This window comes from Anomalospiza imberbis, chromosome 4 (genome assembly GCF_031753505.1).
Source record: "Anomalospiza imberbis isolate Cuckoo-Finch-1a 21T00152 chromosome 4, ASM3175350v1, whole genome shotgun sequence".
Classification (NCBI taxonomy): Eukaryota; Metazoa; Chordata; class Aves; order Passeriformes; family Viduidae; genus Anomalospiza; species Anomalospiza imberbis.
The window spans coordinates 22601121-22622918 of record NC_089684.1 but is presented as its reverse complement, the minus strand read 5'-3'; the positions used below and the strand labels follow the sequence as shown (position 1 = coordinate 22622918).

Sequence of the window (21798 nt, the reverse complement as noted above, 5' to 3'; positions counted from 1 at the left end):
CAAGGTCTTTCTTGTAATGAGGGACCCAAAGCTGAACACAGGACTCGAGGCGCAGCCTCAGCAGTGCCTAGTCCTGCTGGTTGCACTGTTTCTGTCTCTGCAGAGAGCAGAGGCTTCTTTTACTTGTTTTATTAATCTACAAAATAAAACTTATGGGCACTCATAATACTAATTCCCTCCTGGTGCCCATGTAATTTTAATAATTAAGTATGTTTCTTCCAGTTTTTAAGATGTTCAGTATCCACCACACTTCATGACATTTCTAGGGTAAGGATAAGTGCAATTTTGGTATTTTAAACTGTGTGCATGAAATGCCCTGTGAGCCTGCAGTGTCAATGCAGAACTCCCAGATTTTCTCCTGGTTGTTAGGGACTGCCTCTGACTTGCTCTCCTGCTTGCTCCTCTCTGCTACCCCCAACTAACTTAACTAGCTAATAAAAATGGATGGCAAACCAAAACTCACTACTATAAAAAAAGTCTGCCTTAAGACATCTGAATTTTTTTTCTATGTGTTTTTAATTTTTTTTAATAAAGCACAGTAATGCTCCTCCATGCACAGTACTGCTCCTCTCTACACATGGAAAAAGACTAAAGAAGCACAATACTTTCTCTTCCTTACTCCATTTTCTGCTCAAACATAAGGAAGTTGTATTTGCAGTACAAAAACAAACACAAAGAAATACAGAGAACAAATCTGAAAGATAATAAACCAGGAGAAGTGGCTTCTGTCTCAACATATCACCTCTGTGATTCCCACAGTATCCAAATACACCGTATTACGACAAGCAGTGCTCACAATATACTGTCTGAAAGTTACTGTACTAGTTTTTCTCTTTAATCATTGATTCGGTAGAATCAGGTTCTCAAACTTAATGGCTTCATGTATCCAGGAGCAAAATATGGATCATTTTGTATGATTAACTTTATCACAACAGCAAAACACACCATTGCTCTTTAAGCAAAACAGTAACAACAACAAAACCAAAATTAACCAAATTAAATACAAATTCAAATCTGATCAGATACATCTCTCTGTCCAACCCATTCCAACACTGATATAACATAGCCCTTTCTGTTGGCTACAAATTGAGTGCATCATTCAGCTTTTTCAAGCTTGCCCCAAAACCCTGTATTTTTTTCAACCAAATTAAAAGCTGTAAGTCTACAAAAACTTGAGAAAAGTAATAAAAATACATATTAACTCTTCTCTCAGATATACTTATATAATTGGCAGGGAAAAAATAAGTAAATAGACACAATTTTCATACCTGTGCTGAGACCACACTGATGCTGTCAAAACCAAGATTTCCGTTGCTCTCTATGACAGCTGAATTTGCATAACATGTGCCCCCATTGCTGGATGATGGTGGTTTGGGAGAGTTAGTCTTATCCTGAGAATGATTCTCTTCTCCATTTTCAAAGTAATTGTGGCCAGTCTAGGTGACAAATAAATAAGTAGGTAGCTAATTAAAACAAAAGCAAAATAGCAATGTAAGAAAATAAAGACAAAAAGAAAAAGGTGGGTGGGAGATCATATTCATGCTGCTTTGCTTTCAACACCAAGTGATTGCTGAAATGAGCAGCAATGACCATTTAATTTTTTTAATTAACTCTAAATGTATCTAAGTTCCTAACCTATCTCTTACTTTAAGCTAATCAGAAAACATGGGAGACTTTTCATTTTTATACCTTTATGCAGAACCTCCCAAGCCAACCTGACCAAAAGCAATCAACATTTGCTGGTTATTCATGGTTGCTTGTCAAATAGAGTTCATTAGCTTTTGTCTGCTTACATAATTAAAGAAAAACAAATTTATTTTTTCTATTTCTAGCTATTGCAAAGAGACAGTTGATCATCATAATTTTCAGTATCAGCACTTTTCAGTATCAGCAATACTCAAGTGAGCACACAGAAGGCAAGTACTCTGACACAGGGGTAGAAAGCAGAGCCCCGGGTAAAAGGAGACAACTGCACTGCTCACTGAGCAGGTCTGTGTACCAGAGCTTGCGGAAACAGTTGAAGTTACTGAAGGACAGAGTCAGGCCCTATCAGTACACAGCTGCACTTTGCAGATGACCAAGCAGGTGTATTTGTCACACTGATTTCTCCTGCCCAAAGAGGAGCTCCACAGGCAGACTTCATTCTCTCCACCTCTTACATATTTCCACGTTTTTCTGATGCGTTTAGCTATCACAGCAACAACCTGGCTGTGGAGAGCAACTGGAGTATATACCAAAGAGAGCAGACCACACTCACATCTGGATTCCATTCCCAGAGCTGCTTGTATTCCCTCAGAAAAGTGAGATTTCTTCCCCTATTCATATGGGTTTTAAACAGATATATCAGAACACACAGTAAGGCTGAATTCCTCAGATAAAACAGAACCCTCCCACATTTTATTCATCTAGAAAGTATCTCACAAAATATGACAGGTACTTTAAGGCAAGGCTCATTCAGTTAGTGATAGGTTTCATTACCTTGTTATAGAGCTTTAGTATCACTTTAAGAATCCGTTCCACAAAGAAGAGAATATAGAATCCACCAAACACAGCAACAGCTTTCTCAACATAGTTATCTACTTTCGGGTCAAACCCAAATGCCTAACAGTGAAGAAAAGAGCAATGCAAATTAGTCTGTAATCTTAGTACATTTCCAGAAAAACAAACAAACGTCACACTGCACAGATACCCCTCTATTACTAAAACTGTCTCTGTACAAACCTTCGGTTTTCATGAGCAGAAATTGTAAAAGATTCTGATCTCAATACATTTTTTAAACTTGGACAAAATGTTAACAGTGTAGCCTATTAAAGTTCACTACAACTTTATCCAGTGTATTTCTCTTTTTGTTTAGAGACAGAATAGCCCTTGGTCCTTCCCAATGAACAACAAGACACAGATCTTTAGAAACTAGTATGCAAACCAAATAATGATTCCCCTTGCTTACCTCTGGAATGAGCTGGAAAATTGCATTAGAAAAGAGAGTACCAATGGCCAAGCCCACAAAGTAAGTTAAAACCTTGGGGAAATATGACTTCTTTAAGAGAGGAGTTAAAATCAATCCCAGAAGTGATGCCAAGTTAATGATAGACACAGCCAGGAAGCCAAATCCCCAAACTGTGGATAAACAAAGAGAAATACAAAATATTTTAGTAAAACACCCACTTCAGTCTGCTTGTGATTTCTCTAATGGCTAAACTGGCATGGGACTGGTAAAAGAGTCATTCCTGGGTTGAAATTAAAACTCACAAATACAAAATTCTTAAAATGCATAGGCAGTTAAGACGCATATCTGCAGAAAGGAAATATCTGAAAACACTTTCTGGGACAATCATATTAAAAATGGAAACCACGGTAGTAGAATATATGGGCTGGCCTATCTGCTGCTATATAAATGAGGTCTCTCTACTGTCAATGAAGAGTAAAAATTAAGGCTTCGGCCAATAGTTGAAGCAGCTACAGCATAGAGAACAGACAAAACTTCTTATTAGTCCCAGAGTCAGATCCAATTGACATTTATATCTAAGAAACTCCATGACAAAAAGAAAGTTGTCTTGGTTGCACCAGATATAAAAATCCTTCCTGATAAATCACCCTGAGGTGGTATCTCAGTTCCTACCCCTCCTCCTGTCATTTAAAGAAATTCTGCTGGCTGAAAATGCTGCCCATCACTGTTTATCAACTGGTGAAGTGATAGATATATGATAGTCAAGATAATTATAATAGAGAAATGAAAGTGTGTAAAAAAAGAGGTTCTAGGTTCAAAAACAAGGACATGTGATTTAAGTATGCAGTGGCAAAAACCTTTCCTAAGAATCAGTAAATGCAGCAGGGTTCAGCTGCATTTTTGTTCATAATTTTGTTTCCTTCACCATAAGCATAATCTCAGATATTTAGTGTTCAGGCACCAGGACTTGCACAAATCTGTACCATAATTATTCTAGGGCCTGAATTATAGGTTGGAGAGGTGTGATTGCTGTTGCTCATAAGCACTTACAAAGCTGTGCTTCTATGGATAACTTTTTTTCCCTAGTGACATCTCAAATTCCTGTGAATACAAAGAAAAACTTTAAAAGTTGCACTAAAGAGGTCTACAAGGGTGCCCCAAATGATGCCACAGAACTATGAAGTAATCCAAACAGAGAGAGAGTTTGTCTTTAAAAATTAACCACAAAAATAATCAATGCCAATATAATGTTGCCTAGATGAGAACAGTTTCATGTAATCCAGAAAGTTGCATCATTATGAGCTTGCATGCATGTAGGGAAGTCACCAGAAATTCCTCTCTGCACAGCAGAAACTAACAGATCAGATTATGGTCTGATATTATTTCTGGGAACACAACTGGCAAACACACTAAGCTAAATTCCTCACCTGCAACTGGGATGGCTCTACTCTGTACAATGTCACAATGTTTTTATAAAATGAATTTCATATTATGTCAAGAACAGAAAGCATTAGAAACATTCAAAGCATTTGCAGATGTATCAATGCCAATTACAACATTCATTTGCCAATTTTGAGAGAGCTACACAGAGAGAGGGAAAACCACACAACTAGATATGGGTAGATTCACTAAGCTACATAGATTAATTTTTATTAAACTAAATGACAATTAAGATTGTAACTATATTTTTGAAATCAAATTTATAATAAATGAGTTTCCAGTGTCATCGTGAGTCAGAAAACACTGTCTAAATTTGGGATTACTACAGAAGTACAAGAGTCTTTTAGTTTAGTGCATGGAGATCTACCCATATTCTACATATGCAAAAATGCACATTTTAAACTGAGCTGAAAAAATTCGTAGACAACCAATGTTGCCAAAGCTCCTGCATTAAGGACTATTTCACAATATCATGTGCCTTAAAATGCTGCCTTAAAATAGTTATATTCATTAGGACTCCATCCACACTAGTCTTTTCATGAGTTCACACATCTCAGAAAGCTGGGTGGTCTGACTTTATGTACCAGAGCAGGGCACTCAGATGCAGTGCTAATTCTTCCCCTGAGACTGATGGCTTAGTCAATTTTTGCTAACTACTATTACTCTTTCTGTCTCCAAACTGTAGCCCCAATAAAGAGACAGTCAAGGAACCCAAAGGCACAAGAAATCCAAAAAATGAAACTGCAGGAGTGCAAGTAAGATGCCCTCCTTAGAACACTGCTGCTCAGCAGTGTTCCTTGTAAGAACAGGCAGGCTCAGGCTCTTCCTTAACCTTGTCCTAGGATGAAGAGGATGTAAGTGCATGAATACCTTTCTGAAGAAGTCAAGCAGAGAACACAGAAAGTGTTTATCTTGGACATGAGGAATGGCACTGGGCAGTTTCAGCTGTTTGATACATCTCTATACACCTCCCTATTATCTTTCAGAGAAGAAAGTAAGGAGAGGACTTGAGTGTGGCCCAAGATCAGATAGGTTAGATCAGAGTTTTACAAATCCCAGGACAAAAGATGTTAACATCTGTTGCCTTCCAACTTCTACTCTACTTTGGCATCACTTATTTTTATTCTGAGTAGCTGTTCCTGAAGCTCATTGGACTGGTTTCTTCTGCACGTCATGTCCATTAGTCCATTTTGGAAGACAGTCTGTTGTTAAGACAGCAGGGGTCCCTGGGGAGAAAATTCACATAGGCACAGCTGGAAACAGACATGGAGGATTTTGCTCCATGGGCAGTAATTGAAATCATCTGGGCTTAATGCTACTGACAGATTCACTTTGTGATGGGGTGGGGGTGCATAAATCAACAGCTGCACTGGGCACTGGGCCTTTCTAGGAATCTCTGTTCAAACAGGTACTGCTGTGTGTCGCAGTAGTTTAAAATGCCCTAATCATAGGCCTTGCAGATTTCTTGTGCTGCAGCCAAGGGAGGGGCAGGGAGAAGGCTGCCTTGTTTATCTGGCTATTGGACATTGCTTCTGAGCTGGACGTTGCTTCTGAGCTGGCCAGATAAAACAAAAAGAAGAGGCATGGTCTAAGTAGCTTAGGAGGTTAACTGTAGGTCAAGGATTCCATGTTCAACCTACTTAACCAGCACCCCCTCCCGAAAAAAAAAAAAAAAAGAAAAAAGAAAAAAGAAAAAAAAAAAAGGAGAACAGATCCTACTCTCCAAAGCAGATCTTATGGTTTTCTTAGTAATATGTGTCTCCATATCATACAAGCAATCTAGAGCAGACATGCTAAATTGGTGCCATGGTTTCAGAGATTACTCAATTAGAATTCTAATCTTTCATTAACACAGCAAAACACAGCTATGTTTTAGGAATGACCTCTAATTCTTATTAAAGATGATCACCTATATGAATCAGAATGTTATTAATACTAGTATTTCAAAATTTACAAAAAGCACTTCTGTATCTCTTCTTATGAATACTGACATTAGGCAGTAGTAATTCAACATCTTAACTTTTAACATTAATTCAGCTGATTCCCTTGGAACTGTAAGTTCATTTGGAATACTGACTCGAATTACATTTGATCCTTTTTAGTGCAACAAGTGATTTCTTTAATCAGATAAATATTCCCTGTCCAATGCTTTTCACTGCACTGTATAGTTCTGTGCACAATAAATATAGAAACGAAAAAAAGAGGAAGAAAGAAGATTAAGGCTACTTAACCATCTTCCTCCCGGAGGAAGAAGATCATCAGAGAAGATGACATGAAAGCAGGAGGAAGAATATGAGTATTTTTCCTCAGTAAACCAGTCACTGGCTTACCTGACAGTCCGCCTGCAAATAACTCCACTCAAATGTAGCCCAAGTAATTCTAACTCTACCTGCTTCCATACATGCAGACTCCACCAGGTTTAATTCCCCATTGCAAACCACTTGCACAAACTTCCCTTCTGTACACTCATCTTTTCTTCTATTAACCAGCTATAAGTATATGTCCTTATGTTTCAAGGCACAAACCATTATCCAACCAAAACAAGTCAGAAAGGCTCTTCCTTAAGTGGGCAAAATATCCCATACCTTTCTAGTCAGTTCTTTCACCTTTCTTACAGCATTTTAAATAGAGCACTGTCAAGAGATACCAATTTTGTTTGGATGGTCTGCTGACCTAAAACAGCAGTTTATGTTCCCACTTTGGAACCGTATCTTCCCAAACAAGACACTCCTGTTATTTATGGATAAATGCTTACTGTTCCTCTAAGAAAACCCCACTCCAGTCACAGCATTAATGCAAGTAACAGTAACTAACCTTGCAAAGAATGTGGTTTAGATGTGTCCACAAAGCTTTCCTGATGATCACATGGGTGAAAAATTAGCTGTTGCAAAACTGCAGGACATATTGCAGAGAAGCTGGAATTTGATATGTGACTGTCGTTTGGTATCCCATGCAAAGAAAAGATTTCTTCGCTAGTCAAGCACTGAAACCAAAAGGGATTTTGACAATTTAACACATTAATGCAAACCAAAAAATAAGACATACAGTGAGAAATCCAAGAATTACAACATGGAAGTACTATAATGCATTTTCAGGAAAGTCTACACAATGTACATTGTGCATGAAAATACTGTGATTGCTTGATATGAAGCAGAAATGATTCAAAGTACTTTGAATTAGATAAATCACAAATCAATAAACCACTTTTTTAAGAGACATTTGGAGATATTTTGCCCTGAGAACTCGGACAGTTAAACCTCACAATATATTTGGAAAAATAGCTTCAAAGTACTTAAAACCTAATGTAATTACAAAATAATTACATTTAAGAGCAGACTAGATACAGTTAAAATCTCAGAGTATGCCAGAAAAGGACTGGTAATTCACTGACAGATTATTCATGTAAGTGACCACTTGTACTTTACAACACTTCTTATTTATCTCCCCAAATTAATTCCTTAAAAATGGTCTAAAGCCAAACATTTTTCATTTGTCTTATAGCAGTAAGTCTTAAGAGCAAACATTGTCTTGTAAAACCATGAGATAAACTCCTGCTTGGGATCTTCACTTTGCCTTTAGTGCAGGACACAACAGTGTCTGAGGGGTCAACAATAAATGTACTCGGCAGAGCTAAAGCAGGCCAGGGGCAAGGCAAGGCTCGTTCCTCTGTTTGTCATTTTCAACCAAAAAGACAACAAAGTACAAACCACAAAGTATCATAAAAGATACATCTACAGAAAAAATTGAGTGTTTTTATGTGAAATGTTCCAAACTGCTGAAAGCTTTCATTTAACACTTTCTGTTCATTTACATTCTTTATTTCCTACAATGATAAGGGAAAGTGTTCTTTTTCTGGGTGTACACAATAATTCTGTGCAGTCATTGCTGCACAACACATACCAGGGTTGAGTCTCAAGACCAAAAAAACCAAATGTTTTCTTCTATTTGAGACATCAATTCCAGCATAACTCTCCCTGTAGCAAATCGCAGTATGATTGCAAGCAGAGAGCACTGGAAGCCTTAGCAAAATAAACACAAATGGTCACTCCCTGCTCTTCTCAGTTTTGCCAGCCTTCTGATTACATAGCACATCTCCAATAATTCAACATTATTATTTATAAGGCAATTAACTCCTACAGATAAGCCAGAGCGATTGCAAGTCATTTATTTCATCAGAGCTGCTTCCGCTCCTGTTAATAAATATTTTTCTTACTGTCCAAAAGGTGAAAGGCATGCACTCATCACCAGAATGTGACTCTCTTTGATTTGCTTGGAGAAAGAGAATATGCAGATCAGTTCAAATGACTTTAGCTAAATTACATCCAGGATGTTTCTGTCCTTCCTCTTGAACAAGCCAGTCTAGCAGAGTACTCAGGCACACGCTTGAACTTAAACCTAAATGCAAATTTTGTTAAGGCCATGAGACCTTAAAGAATCAAATATACAGAAGCAAAGTGCATCTAATTTCATCTTTCAATGTCAATGCTAATGTCAAAGAAGTATCATGCATAAAAGAAATAGAGCTTATAACATAAGATGGATTTTTGCTTTAAAACATATTGCTCCATTTAACCTACATGAAAGTAGTGAATAAAAAAATCATCACTGAAGATACAGTCTTTAACAGGCCAATACACAAACCACAGGAGCTTTCTAAACTGGCTATATATGTAACAATTTTACTGTTAACTCTGCATTTTGGAATAATACAAAATACATGGCTAATATGCCCACAGCAAAACAAAGGGAGGAGAGTTGTGGTCTACAGGAATAGTTCCTGTATGGTGCTTATTACCAGCTCATGGAGCCATTTCTGGACATCTGTGGTTAGAAAAATGAGCCAGTAAGAGCTGAGAATTTACATCATAACTATCTCTGGTTAAAGAAATCTCTGGTTAAAGAAATAGTTAAAGAAATCTTCTTTAACTATTTCATTCCTAAAATACAGAATAGAGTATTAGCATTTTAAAATACCAATACATTAGTACTAACATTCACTCACAAAAATCCAAGTGATGTCGTGGGCAGGAAAACAAATAATGGAGAGAAACTAAATGAGACACAGCATAAATTAATACACCTGACAATCTTAACTTTGCCTGCACACAAACATGGAAGTGAGAAATACCATCACAGAAGAGCTCTTTCATGTGAAATTGAGAAACAGCATTGTATTTAATTACTATTATTATTTTGATATGGGACAAACCCAGAGGATAATGATTCTTATAAATGATGCATTGTTATAAGTCACCTCATACTCTCAGTAAACTCCTACATACATCCAAGAGCTAAAAAGCAAGCTTGCATGAGTTCACCAGCACAATTAAAGGATTAATTAAAAGACTGAATCTTTTAGAAGCCTTGGACTGAAGCAAGGCATGTTTTGCACACTGCAAAACCCTGCATTTATTTTTTCAGGATAAATAAATACATTAACACAGCCACACTGCTGTAAAAACATAAGATATTTACTTTGTAAGACTGAAGGACCATCTCATCAGAGAGAAAATTTAGCCTCATGGAAGAGGGGACTGAAAATGATGTCCTGACTCACCAAGCCTGCTGTGGTGTCTGTCCCCTGCTGTGCAGCAAGGCCTTATCACAGTGATAAGGTGAGAGGATTTGCTGTAATGCGACTGTCACCGAGTTTTAAGTAAACAATTGCAAAAAATATATAACAAAACCCATCATCCCTGAACTGTTAAAAAGTAATTTGAAAAATGCATTCATGAAAACTGGGAAGGACTTGAATAATAGATTTAACATAGTTACAGAATACTGAGACTTAGAAAATATTAAACTATCAACCAGGTTATTCAAACAGATGTTTACTTTTACCCAGGTAAGCCTCTCCCGAAAATGATCAAACAATATGAGGTTCCTCTACCTGGAGAAATTAACAAAAAATGCTACAGTAATTACCTTTTAAATGCATCAGTCCCTTCTGTGATCTTCTGCTGTGTTCTTATCATTGCTCTACCTGTTTTATCTGTAGCATTCCACACGTGAAGCACTAAAATACTGAACATCATCCTGCACTGCAATTTCTAGATGTTGCCAGATTAAATACCAGCCCAGCCCACCCCAGGGCTGAGCAGTGGGACCCACAATACAACAGCAAACAATAAATGCAGTGAATGCCTATTTAACAAGGTGGGTTTTTTTTCCCTGCCTTTTTTTTGGTTTTGTTTTTTTAACTTAGTCTGTGCATGGATAAGGCAAAATAGAGACATACAGCTGTGCCTTCCTCAGCTTACTTGGAAGAAATGAAAGCATCTAATGCTGATGTGGTAACACCTTTGTGTCACTTAGGACAGGTAAAAACTGGATGCAGATGATCATTCCTTCAGTAAGCAGCACTCCATGAGAAAGAGTCAGATGAAGCTGCTCAAATGCACTTGTGTGCTTTAGGGATTTCACACACCCCACAACATGGGCAAGGCAGCTGTCCATGCTGGGAGATGTCCACAAATACTGAAATTTACTGAAAATATTGTAGAAATAAGACACTTAGAGGGTACAACTACTAAGCCTATTTAGCATCTCACTGGCCAGGCAACATCAGATCATGGTGCTGGATCAAGACCCAAACTCTGTCACTCTTGTCTCCATTTTTTCAAAAGGACAAGTTGTAACTAGGGAAAAACTACCCAAAAAATCCTCAAATCAAAGAATATACTAGCCTGGTTCTAGTCTAGCTACTAAACTTACTACATTTTTACTCATCCTTAGATGAAAGGTAATTATATCTGATTACAAATATTAATTTAAAAATTAATTTAATTTTGTCAAAATGTTTTGTTTAAAAAATAAAATGCATTACATTAAAACACAGTACTCAGGTACACCACCCAGACTGGCATAAATATAGATTTAGGAAAGCCAAAGAAGGAAATAGGAACGTTATTTTAGCACCTACCAATAACATCAAAGCATAAAAAAAAAAAAAGGTGACATTAGCAAGCCTTCTTTCCAATGTCCATTTACCTTCCAGGCATTTTTGACCAAAAATTTTGAGCATGCCATTTAGTCCTTTGGCACATGTGTATGGCTGCCATACTACAATTAATTCAGTGATAGAAGATCAAGTATGGTTTCATGGTTTTTACATCTTGCTAATAATGTAAAATACAGAGCAAGTAACAAGCCATCATCTCTATTAGACTGCAATTGCTAATTTTACCCCTATTAGTATAAAATGTGTGGCAATTCCACAGTAAAATGTAAAAAAACAGCACTGCTCAGTATTTGTGCTTGCTCAATTACCACTTATTTCTCTGACAAGGAGTCTTAGCTTACATATTAAGAAAAAGTCATAACAGAAAAATTGAAGAGCAAAGAAAATATTAACACAAAATAAAAATAATTATAGAAGTGCATGATGAAAGCAAAAAGAGACCAAAAGCAGAAGAAATTTGTGACAGATAAATCCAAAATTCCAAAAGGGTGCTCAAAAAAATCCAGTTTTTTTTTCCTACATTAAAAAATTTGCATCTTTACAGACATCATAGGACACAAGTTACCACAAACACCTACACAAGTAGACACTCAAACACTATATCACCAACAAATTAAATCATTTTTTACTCTCCCTTTTCTTTTCAGGTCAAGCTGGTATCAAAGGAAAACAGAAATCAATCCATCTTCTTTTGGCTTACACCCAGACTTTCAATCTTTAACAAAATGGATTAGCTTCTTGTGGATCTTCTCATGACATTATTAGGCTTACCAAAATTGTTGTAAATGAGACATTAAAACTGAATACTAATACTGGGATAACATTACAGAGACTGCTCCTTCCTGCCAGGTGCTGTATGACCTGTCCCTTACAGACTAGCTCTCCACTAAAAATTCCTTCAGGCTTGGGATGAGAGACTCTCTGAAGAGCAGGGGTATGTTATCTTGATTCAAAGAAAAGCCTGGGAGTCATCCCACTGGGTCTGGACAGAGAAGTTAAGAACTGAAAGTCTAAGATAAACCTTCTGCCCTCCTATAGTCAGGCACTTCTGCAGCCTGAATAGATTCAGATGCCTTGAAGAAGGACCTGGATCACTCTCCAGAGGTATTCACTTTCACCTCTAAAGAATCAGTAGAGCTTCTGATGCCTTCTAACACCCAAACTTGTATTAGGCCACTTCATGTGTGGCATTCTGTCATAACCAGCAGATGCTGAATTATCAACTTGTAAGCACAAAAACTCATGGTGTTTAAAAACAGTCACACAGGATTTAAGTGGTGTGAGTATGCATTTGTATGTGCCACCTGCCCAAAGTCATGGACATACTGACATCTATGAGGGATCAAAATGCACTTGCTTTAATGGTTCAAGCTGATGGAGCAGCCATAAGGAAAATTTTAAGAAAGAATGCAAGTAACTCAGTAAAAAAGTAGTTTTCATTTCAAAAATCATTTCAATATGATAACCTAGATATTATTCAACATGAATATAATTAGAACAGGCCTGTAAATTTTTTTTTCAGTTATGAGGAACATGCATTGATAGAAATAAGAAAGAGCATCACTTTTTTCCCCCTTCTGTAGCCTGTGTACGAGAGCTACGTGCTTTTGCAGTCGGAAAACCTGAAGGACTGAAGAATCCACTCATTTTTATGCCCTTTTAAAGAAAGCTGCTTTTCATAGCCATACTCAACACTGTAAACTTGTAGTTAGCATGTGTAGCTGAGAATGTTTACATTTATAGCATGCTGAGTTGGAACAGTGACCAGTTTGTGAGACTTGAAAGCAGCGACTCCTGCAAACACTGCTATGCTTATACTGAATACTACATTGACTTCAGGGCAATTAAGTCCCAATTAAACCCTTATAAAACAAAGAGAGCTTATTCAAGGTTTGTCTCCTCCACAGAAAAAGCAGAAGAGCTACTACTCCACATTAAAAAACAATTCTCAAGGTCCCTAGAGCCATCCCTCTTCTGTTTCTTAGGGAGTGGAATCAAACCAGAGAAAAGAGTCATTCAGCTTTCCTTTCATTTTTGTGACTAACTTTGTGGCTCTGATTTCTGAGCCTATTGAAATCGCCACCAATTTCAAAATTTCCCTGCAACTAAACAAATTCAGTCCAGGACTGTCCAGGTAAGTGAAATAACACAGATTTTAAAAGTAGCAGAGAGATCTGAGTTTCTTATGGCAACATTAAACAGAGTACAAGTATTTTAAAGAGACGTAATATTCCAGTGATATCCAGTCACTAAATTAAACATCAGATTTAAAAAAAAAAAAGGTAGATTAATCGATGGGTATACACTTTGCACTCAACCTAAATAAAAGACGTGAAAATTTCTGAAAAAGTTTCTTTACACAAGCAGACCTGTTTGTATAATCAAGTTTTTGCTGTCTCATGACAACTACATTTCAACAAGTCCTGAAGATTTGCTTATTCAGCTCTCGGAGGGAAACACTAGCCGGTTCTCATACATTTGCTGTTGGACAGATGCTATTTAACCGGGAAAAGAGAGCGTTTAAGAGCCGAGCAAGGAGGACGGAGAGCCAATCCCGGGCCAGCCCGCGCCGCAGCAGCTCCCTGAGGCACGGCAGCTTCTCCGCGCCGCAAGCTGCTCCCACCGGCGCACCGGCACCTCTGCCCGCAACCCGAGCCCAGAGCGCCAGCAGACAGGTGTTCCCTCCCTCCCTCCCTCCTTGCCGGCTTCACCGTGAGGGAACACGAGGGCGGCGAGACTTAAGACACTACGGAGCTGCCCAGCCGGCCCTCGCTCCAGGACGTTTCCAGCCCGGCCGTGGCCGCGGTGCCGGTACCTGGTTGTGGTGCAGGTGGGCGAGCGGCAGCGCCGAGCCCAGGGCGGGCGCAGCGCCCAGGCGCTGCAGCAGCGCGGAGAGCTGCCCCGCCGACAGGCTGTGGTTGGCCCCGAAGACGCGCAGCACATCATCAGCGAAACTCGACGCGTTGGCCGCGCCCGGGAGCTGCCTCTCCATCCCGGCGGGACGCGGCGAGTGTGGCGGACGGCGCAGCCCCTGCCCACGGGATCCGCGGGGCGGGAGCGGGGCCCGCCCGCTCGGCCCCTCCCCGGGGGGCGTACTGGGGACGCGGGGCGGGCGGCAGCGCCGCGGAGCTCCCGGCGGGGCGCGGAGCCGCCGCTTCGTCCCGGCCGCGCCGTCGGGCCGGGCCGCTTACCGAGCGCCGGCTGAGGCTCGCCGTCCGGGGCTGAGGGCAGCCGCGGGCTCCCCGCCACCCTCTGTCACCACAGGTGGTGGCGCGGGGCTGTCCGAGATCGCCCCACGCGAGGGCAATTGGGCAGGATGCAAAACTCCCGGTTGCCACCGGCCGCGGCCCAGGGGCCAAGAGTCACACGGCCATCAGGGTCATTGCTCCCGCTGCCGTTCCCAGACAGAGCCCCAGCTTGCCCGTCTGCCCCACACCCCGCTGCCCTGACCCTCTGGATGGCAGAAGGGATAACGGAGGCCAAGGTCCAGGCCCAGCCAGGCAGACAGGTACGCACCTCACCAACACTATCTCCAGAGCCGAAGCTCCTGGACCTTGGAATGAGTCCTTCGGTTGGCAGCCAGTTAGGCAACCTGCTGCTCTCGGGTCCCCTCCCTCCCACAGGCTGAGACATAGATTTGTGTCTAATCTACCTTTTTAGGCAGGACTAATGCACAAAAAAGCATGTGATTTCATGCATGCTTTTTAACAAACAGCGAAAATTGTGACTGGTCACAGGTGTATTCCTGGGGGCTATTGCTCAAGTGGTTTAGATAAAAATGCTCATGCTGCAGGACAGCAGGCCCAGCTCAGCAATGATCTGTACTCTTAAGTTACCCTGTAACTGCCTTTTACAAAATATCTTACATATCCATATAGTGGACAGAAACAGCGGGTTTTTAAGGAGTTTGGGTTGTTTTTTTTTTTTAAGATTCTCATTTAGATCACTGTAGAATTAAGCTGAATTACGTGAGCTGAGGCACAGTTCCAGATTTCAAATTTTCTGAAACCAGAATTTTGTACTGTCTTTGCCAAGTAGTCCAGGTAACAGGACTATGAAGGAGGCATGGTTAAAAAGATAATGCATAAGCAGCAGAACTGATTTAGATTAATCCTTCATAAAAAACTTCACAAAGCATCTAGCAGGAAAAAAATAATGCCAGCAGCATAACCTACCACTGGGCAGGGGGGAAGAAAATCTAGAGAGCTACAAAAAAAAAAAAATTAATTCTAATACTGAAAAACCTGACACTGTTTCTGATTTAAAGCCTGAGTCACCTATATATTTTTACGCTTCCATCTTAACTTGGTTGGTGGCAGCTAAAACAGCCTGGGCACAACTCAGCTACGCGTTGTTCCAAATGTTCCAATCTGTACTGGTTCTACCACCAGCTGAGGCTGAAGATGCTCCACCCTACCCACTTCTCTATTTACATGTGCATGGCTCTCTTCCAGACAAATCAACACAACATTCTCTTGCTGCTAAGGGAAGTGTAACATTCATGTGGCTGCAGCTATATTATTAGCACCTCCTATAGTTTCTTCTTCAGTGTCTCTCCAAACAGCTGTTACAGCTCTAGTAGCAGTTGACTATTGCATTCATTATGAAATTTTTAAATTCTAGATTTCAAAGGTGCCTTATGACCAACAGATAAATTGGAAGTAACTGCAACCTGCCTATAATAGGTAAATCAAAACAGATTGTGTCAAGATTTGTCAGTGCTCTGTTGTGCAAGCCAAAGAGTTTATCTCAAAATTGATTATTTTAAGACTTCCTTTTTTAGCAAAAATATAAAAGATCATTTAAATTAGTATAATTAAACTCATATTTGCATTCATTCTTAGGCCCATACTTGCATAATGCTGAAAAGTTCAAGGAATTCCTGGATAATTCCATTAAGATTTATTCTCTGTTGGCAATCCTTGGCAGAATGAAAATCCTGCTTTATTTCTGAGACACAGCCAAATTTTTTCCTCAAGGATTGATGCATTCATACTGCTCTAGTTTAAAAGAAATACAAAGTTTCTAAGCCGTCTGTCACTGAGAAAGAACTAGAAGGGCACACTAACAGTAAGACAAGAGGTCATTTACCTTTCAGGCTGTATGCAGAGCACTTGAAGAATAATTCCAGCTTTTGTGTATATTTTTGTGATGTATAGACCTAATCAGAAAGTCTGATCTTTGTTATGTCAAGTCTGATAAATCTTAGGCAAATACTAACAGAGCCAAATTCTCCTTCTGAAACGGAAAGAACAATGTGTTTGTACAACTGCAAACCAGGTATTGCCCAACAGTACTTCACGGTCCTGATTCACCATTGTTTCGTTGCTGCTTTTCTTACACCTGTGGGATGTTGCTGTTACATTTAAACTACCACAAAGTGCCAGGGCAACATATGGTGACTGGCAGTGGGCAAGATGGCAAATTAATCAGCTTCCCCAGTCTTATACAGGGCCAAAACCTCTCTGAGGTGGGTTTCTTGTAAGAAATTCACTGTAGCTGTAGCTAATTACATCAAAGCTAGCATGGTTTGTAATCATACTTGTTATTTACTTACCACAAAATCAGAAGAACCCTGTTTATTGTCATTCAAACTACTGAAAAAAATTTATTTGAAAATAGAAATAATATTTTACCTGCTGTCATTTGGCAGGTAAAATAGACACACCTATCCTTTGTACTAACATTTTCACCTTTTTTCATTCAACTCATTTTAATTAACTATTTAAATGGGATTAAAAACTTATATCCTGTAACTAAACACCCTTGAATAAAATGGCATATAGCAATGGATATTTTGGGGGAAGTACCCAGGTAGACAAAATTGAAACCCTTTTTCACATATTTTGTCTAAATAATTCTCTTCACCAGGGTGAGTGAATTCCCAGCAGTTCCATTTGTTCGTTTTTAACTTGACCAGAGAGACTCAAACTCTCATATGCCACTATACTTTACCTTTCAGAGACTCACAGTCATGAATTACAGATGAACAGTATGCTAAGACAGATATTCCAACATTGCCAGCTAAGGAATCTTGCAGTTCTCCTCAGTTACATGCTCTTCTAGATACCAAAAGGGAATTCTGAGATCAGAGCTCTAGAAATAGTCCAAGTGTACTGTGAATACTCAAAACCACCAAAGCCAAACACAAACACTATTTGGATTAAAATTCTTAACATATAAAAACCTGAATCTCATTGATCTGCAGCTCTTGACTCATTTTTGAAAGCTTGGGTACATGGATTGGCACTAGAAAGGCATTCTTATAGATCATAGTAGAAAAGTTTCTGAAGCTAGAGAATTAGAAGGGCTCTTTACTTCGAAGCACAAAATATCTCGTACTGTACAACTTTCAAAGGAAAAAGTGGGATCTCAGCTTTCACAAAATAGTTTGACTCTGTAATTCAAATCATGAATTAGTGAATTACAAGCGCCTGGGGCACAATATGGACCTCGAGGTACGAGAGGTATAATGGCATTGCTTTGGTAAATCAATCATAACCTGCTTCTTTCCTTAGGCTGCACTATTGGTATAATTTTTGTGCTGTTCACTACCATGAGAAGCTTGCCTCCCACAAGAGGTTAACATTATGCAAGATTTCAACCAGCAAGAGGTATTACTTGTTCTACAACCTACACTAGCCAGTTCGTTACCTCTCTCTGTGAAACTGTAAAATACACTGTTTCTAATAAGAAACATGATACATTTGCTCCTTAGGACTAATTATTGTTTTAAAAAAAATCTTTAAAAACAAAACCTCTGTAATAAAATAAATTATCTTAAATTCTTAAGATTCTTAAAATAAAATATCTTAAATTCTTCACTGTTTACATTTTCAGTTATAGAGATATTTAAGGATCTTCAACCATAAGGATAAGAATTGTCTTTAAAAGAGATATGCAGATGAAATTATCTTCAGTTCATAGCTGCTCATTAGAAAACTAAGCTTGTAAAACTCCACTGACACTTTAGAAATATTATCTGTACTCACCTTGTTAGCATAGGGTCAAGATTATTTACACCCTATTGCTACAGTCAAGGCTTAAACGTATTTGGAGTCTGGAGTTTTAGCCCAGGGCCATCTCTAATTTTCAGCTGGCAAACAGGCATCTCACTCCCAAAGCCAGAAGCCGTTGGGCTACAGCTTTGGATGGTATGAAGTGAGATAGTGCCTGGAGAGCTGAGCCAGCCAATAGCAGCTGGGGGTCATTACTCAAAACCCCCTAGATAGGTGTGCAGAGAGCTAGGAAGTAATAAACTGTCTTAAAAATATAGCAGTATTCACCATGAAGATGAACACTGCTCATTTTGCCTCGCATCACTCAAATAATCTTTACCAAAGAGTCATCTTCTGGAAAAAAAAAAATACAGGTCTTCTGCAATTTCTGGAGGGGAAAAAAAGCAAAAAGTCACTATACATTTTTATCAGTTAAACTTAATCTTGTAAGAAAAGGGAAGTTCAACAGTTTGGAGTTCTTTTTCAAACCTTATTTTAAACCATACCATTATAGAAAAGAATTTTTACATTTAGAAATTCAAAGTGAAACCTTTCAGCCTGTGTCCCCAAGTCTTGCAAACACACTTTTAAATTTAAATTTTCTATTGTTCTAAAATTAGCTTTAACAACTTGAAAGCCTCAAAACCACTGATGGAACAATACATGTTTTGTAGGAACATGCCTAGTAGTGACCTCTTACCTTCTGATGACCTTTAAATCCACCAGAAGACCCCAGGGGATGGTCGGTACATGACTGAAAGTTACAAGCTCAGATTCTATTGACATATCTGCACTGAATTGTATGTATCTCAAGAACAAGGCTTACCCCAGAATAAAGGAGAAGCAGCCATTTGCCAATATTAGTGGGATGAGATAAGCACAGTGGTGGCAGCAGGAAGCCTGAGACACAACATGCCAGCATTGTCTTTCACAGGCGTTGTCTTTTCCTGTGCTCCGCAGGGATCAGGATGACCCCTGTGAGACAGCAAACCTGCAGGACTCCTCTAGGCTTTTCCCTCATAATCCAGTAGGATGAAAGAGTAAGTAGAATTTCTGGGGAGGGGGCAGAACAGCTCCCATCACAGGATCCAGGCAGAAAACAATTGTTGGAGACACTTTTCTAGATAAGTGGCCTTCAATATCCCAGTCCCCCCCTTTATTTCTTGGAAATACAGCTGCTAAATGTGCTTGAAATAGCAAATTCTTATTGAAAACATGAACATAGAGCTCTGAGTTCATGTCAGTGTACTTAGCACATCTGCAAAATAGGTGCTATACCAGTTCCTGGGATTGGCAACTGTGCATTGAACCCAACTTAAGTTTTCAATAAACACTAAAATGAGAGGGCAGAAAAGGGGCTACAAGGTACAAGATATTTTACTTCAGAGGAAAACCACAACTGCAGCTCAAACCTTCCTATTTTAGGATGCAGTGGTTAGCAAAGAGCATCAGGCCCTTCAGTCACTTCTACACAATTAACACTGACATTTTAAAAGTTATAATTAGTAGCTACTACTCCAAGCCTGCATGAGTTCTTAAGTACTGTCACTGTGCCAACTTTCAATTCAGGATATACCTAAACTATGGTGCTTTAACCTGTACAAATAATAGCCCACAAATGACAAAGTACCTAAATTTGAGACATGGATTTTAATCAAGTATTAGTTCAGTCATTTTGGAGCTATTACTTGAACACAGAAAACATCTCAATTTTAACTCCATCTTGAGTGTACTTTTTTACCTTACTGCAGATAGCTGCAAATAATCAAAGTTAACTTGACTTCAAAGATACTTAGTATCATTCTGCTGCAAGACCAGCAACATCATCACAATGGAGCACCATTTCACAAAATATGACTGTGCATAAATAAAGACAAATAAGAGAGGTGTTTAGCATATTCTACCACTAAGCAATTTATAGGAAATTCTTTAACATATGCAGACAGAGGTACAAGGACGCCTGTAGGCTACATTCAGCACTTGAATCCTAGGTTCTGAAGGGTCTAGTAAAGAAAGAAGAAAAGAAGATTATATTCAGTGTTACCGTAATTAGAATCTGCAAATTTTCCAGAAGTGATCTTTGGAATATGAAATCTATTAATAACTTACATATGTCAAGGATTTTCGGAATGCTTGTCTGTTAAAGTAAAATATACACAATTCAGTAAAACAGAAATCTATTATTGTTTTGATGTTCTCGACTTTCACAAAGGTCATGGACACATCCAACTTCAGGGATTTAATTGAGATTATGCTTATGTGCTAAAAATCATGGAGTGAAACAAGCCCTGCCAGAAGGGTAATCCTGACACTCGGTCTTCCTTCAGCAATTAGAGTTGAACTTACACTTACTTTGGTTACATGTGTAAATCAATAAATAAATTCAACTTATCTAATAGCATATTCTACAGCTCAGTAGAATTTATGAGGACAAGAGCCCTTCTGTGAGGGTTCTTCACCTGCAGAAGGAAGCAATACTTCTAACAAGCAGCTGTTCATCAATGTTCATTCCCTGTTTTTCCTTTCTGTACCAAACAAATTCCCTAGCAAGTAACAATTTCAGCTATTTCATCTACCCACGGTGCCCTGTTTTCCAAGATATGTCACACTGTTGAGCAAAGTATGAAAGGATATGCAAAATTCATATATTCCCCTGGCATTCTCACTTAGCAGTAAAGGAAAGTTGTGTATATGCACAGTGGCATTTCAGTATTATTCAACTGCTTTGTCTGCAACAGCAAGAGCAAAATGAGGTGTAAAAGTCTGAACCTTCTCTCACTGGCACACAAAGTTACAAAATGTTAAAGGAATCATTATTCCTGACAAGCAGGTGTTTAATGTTTAAAGCTAGACAATTTTCAAATTTGAGCACTTACTGTTTGTGTAAGAAGTTCTAATGCCATTTGTAATTGGCATGGTGCTCACATTTTAAGGGTTGTATTTAGTGATATTGTATTGTTGTATTTTACGTGTGAGAATGTGTGAGTGTGTGTGTGTGCGTGTGTGTGTGTGTATGTGCGCACGCACACGCTTTCGGGTATTTTTGGGAGTGGGATTTGTTGAGGAAAACCATTTTTAAGTGACAGCAGATTATCATATTCAACTGTTTTGGCTTTAAAACCTTGCACTCTCTTTTAGGCCTAGCATAATTAAAACCTGCTGAGGCAAGAGTACAGGCAGCTCTGCTGAGTAGTCTTTATACACAATGTGTACAGAAGGCCAAGGTTGGAGTCATGAATGTGGCAGAGTACTGATATTAGAGTAGTTGTGAGTTTACAGAAACAAAAAGATTCTATGTCTAAAAAGATATGCTAAAAAAAAATTTGGAAGATGTCACCAGGTTAGAGTACTAAAAAATCAGATCAGATTAACATGTCATCAGGTCAGAGTACTAAAAAATACCTCTAAAGAAACACCACCTTTGTTTACCACAACTCAGACATGGAAGTGTG

At 39.0% G+C, this 21798-nt stretch overlaps 1 protein-coding gene and 1 long non-coding RNA gene across 5 annotated transcripts in view; one reads left to right on the top strand and one right to left on the bottom strand.

The window, feature by feature from the left end:
* The window catches only part of SLC39A8 (solute carrier family 39 member 8), a 34842-nt gene that overhangs the window by 9726 nt on the left and 3318 nt on the right, over positions 1–21798 (bottom strand). For 2 of the 4 annotated variants that reach the window (XR_010998172.1, XM_068187488.1), the window contains exons 1-5: positions 14164–14374; positions 7202–7370; positions 2948–3117; positions 2479–2601; positions 1269–1436 (exon numbers count right to left, since the gene is read on the bottom strand). Coding sequence is in view for 3 of the 4 variants with exons in the window: in XM_068187488.1 (XP_068043589.1) it covers positions 1269–1436; positions 2479–2601; positions 2948–3117; positions 7202–7370; positions 14164–14340 (807 nt within the window). In the remaining variant the exon portion in view is untranslated. Of the gene's footprint in view, positions 1–1268; positions 1437–2478; positions 2602–2947; positions 3118–7201; positions 7371–9862; positions 9899–14163; positions 14375–21798 lie in introns of those variants that run through there. The other 2 variants (XM_068187490.1, XM_068187489.1) reach the window with 2 other exon arrangements.
* On the top strand, positions 14657–20893 carry LOC137472423 (uncharacterized). Its single transcript, XR_010998173.1, has 3 exons — positions 14657–14856; positions 17867–17962; positions 19021–20893. It is a non-coding gene; the product is annotated as an uncharacterized lncRNA (long non-coding RNA).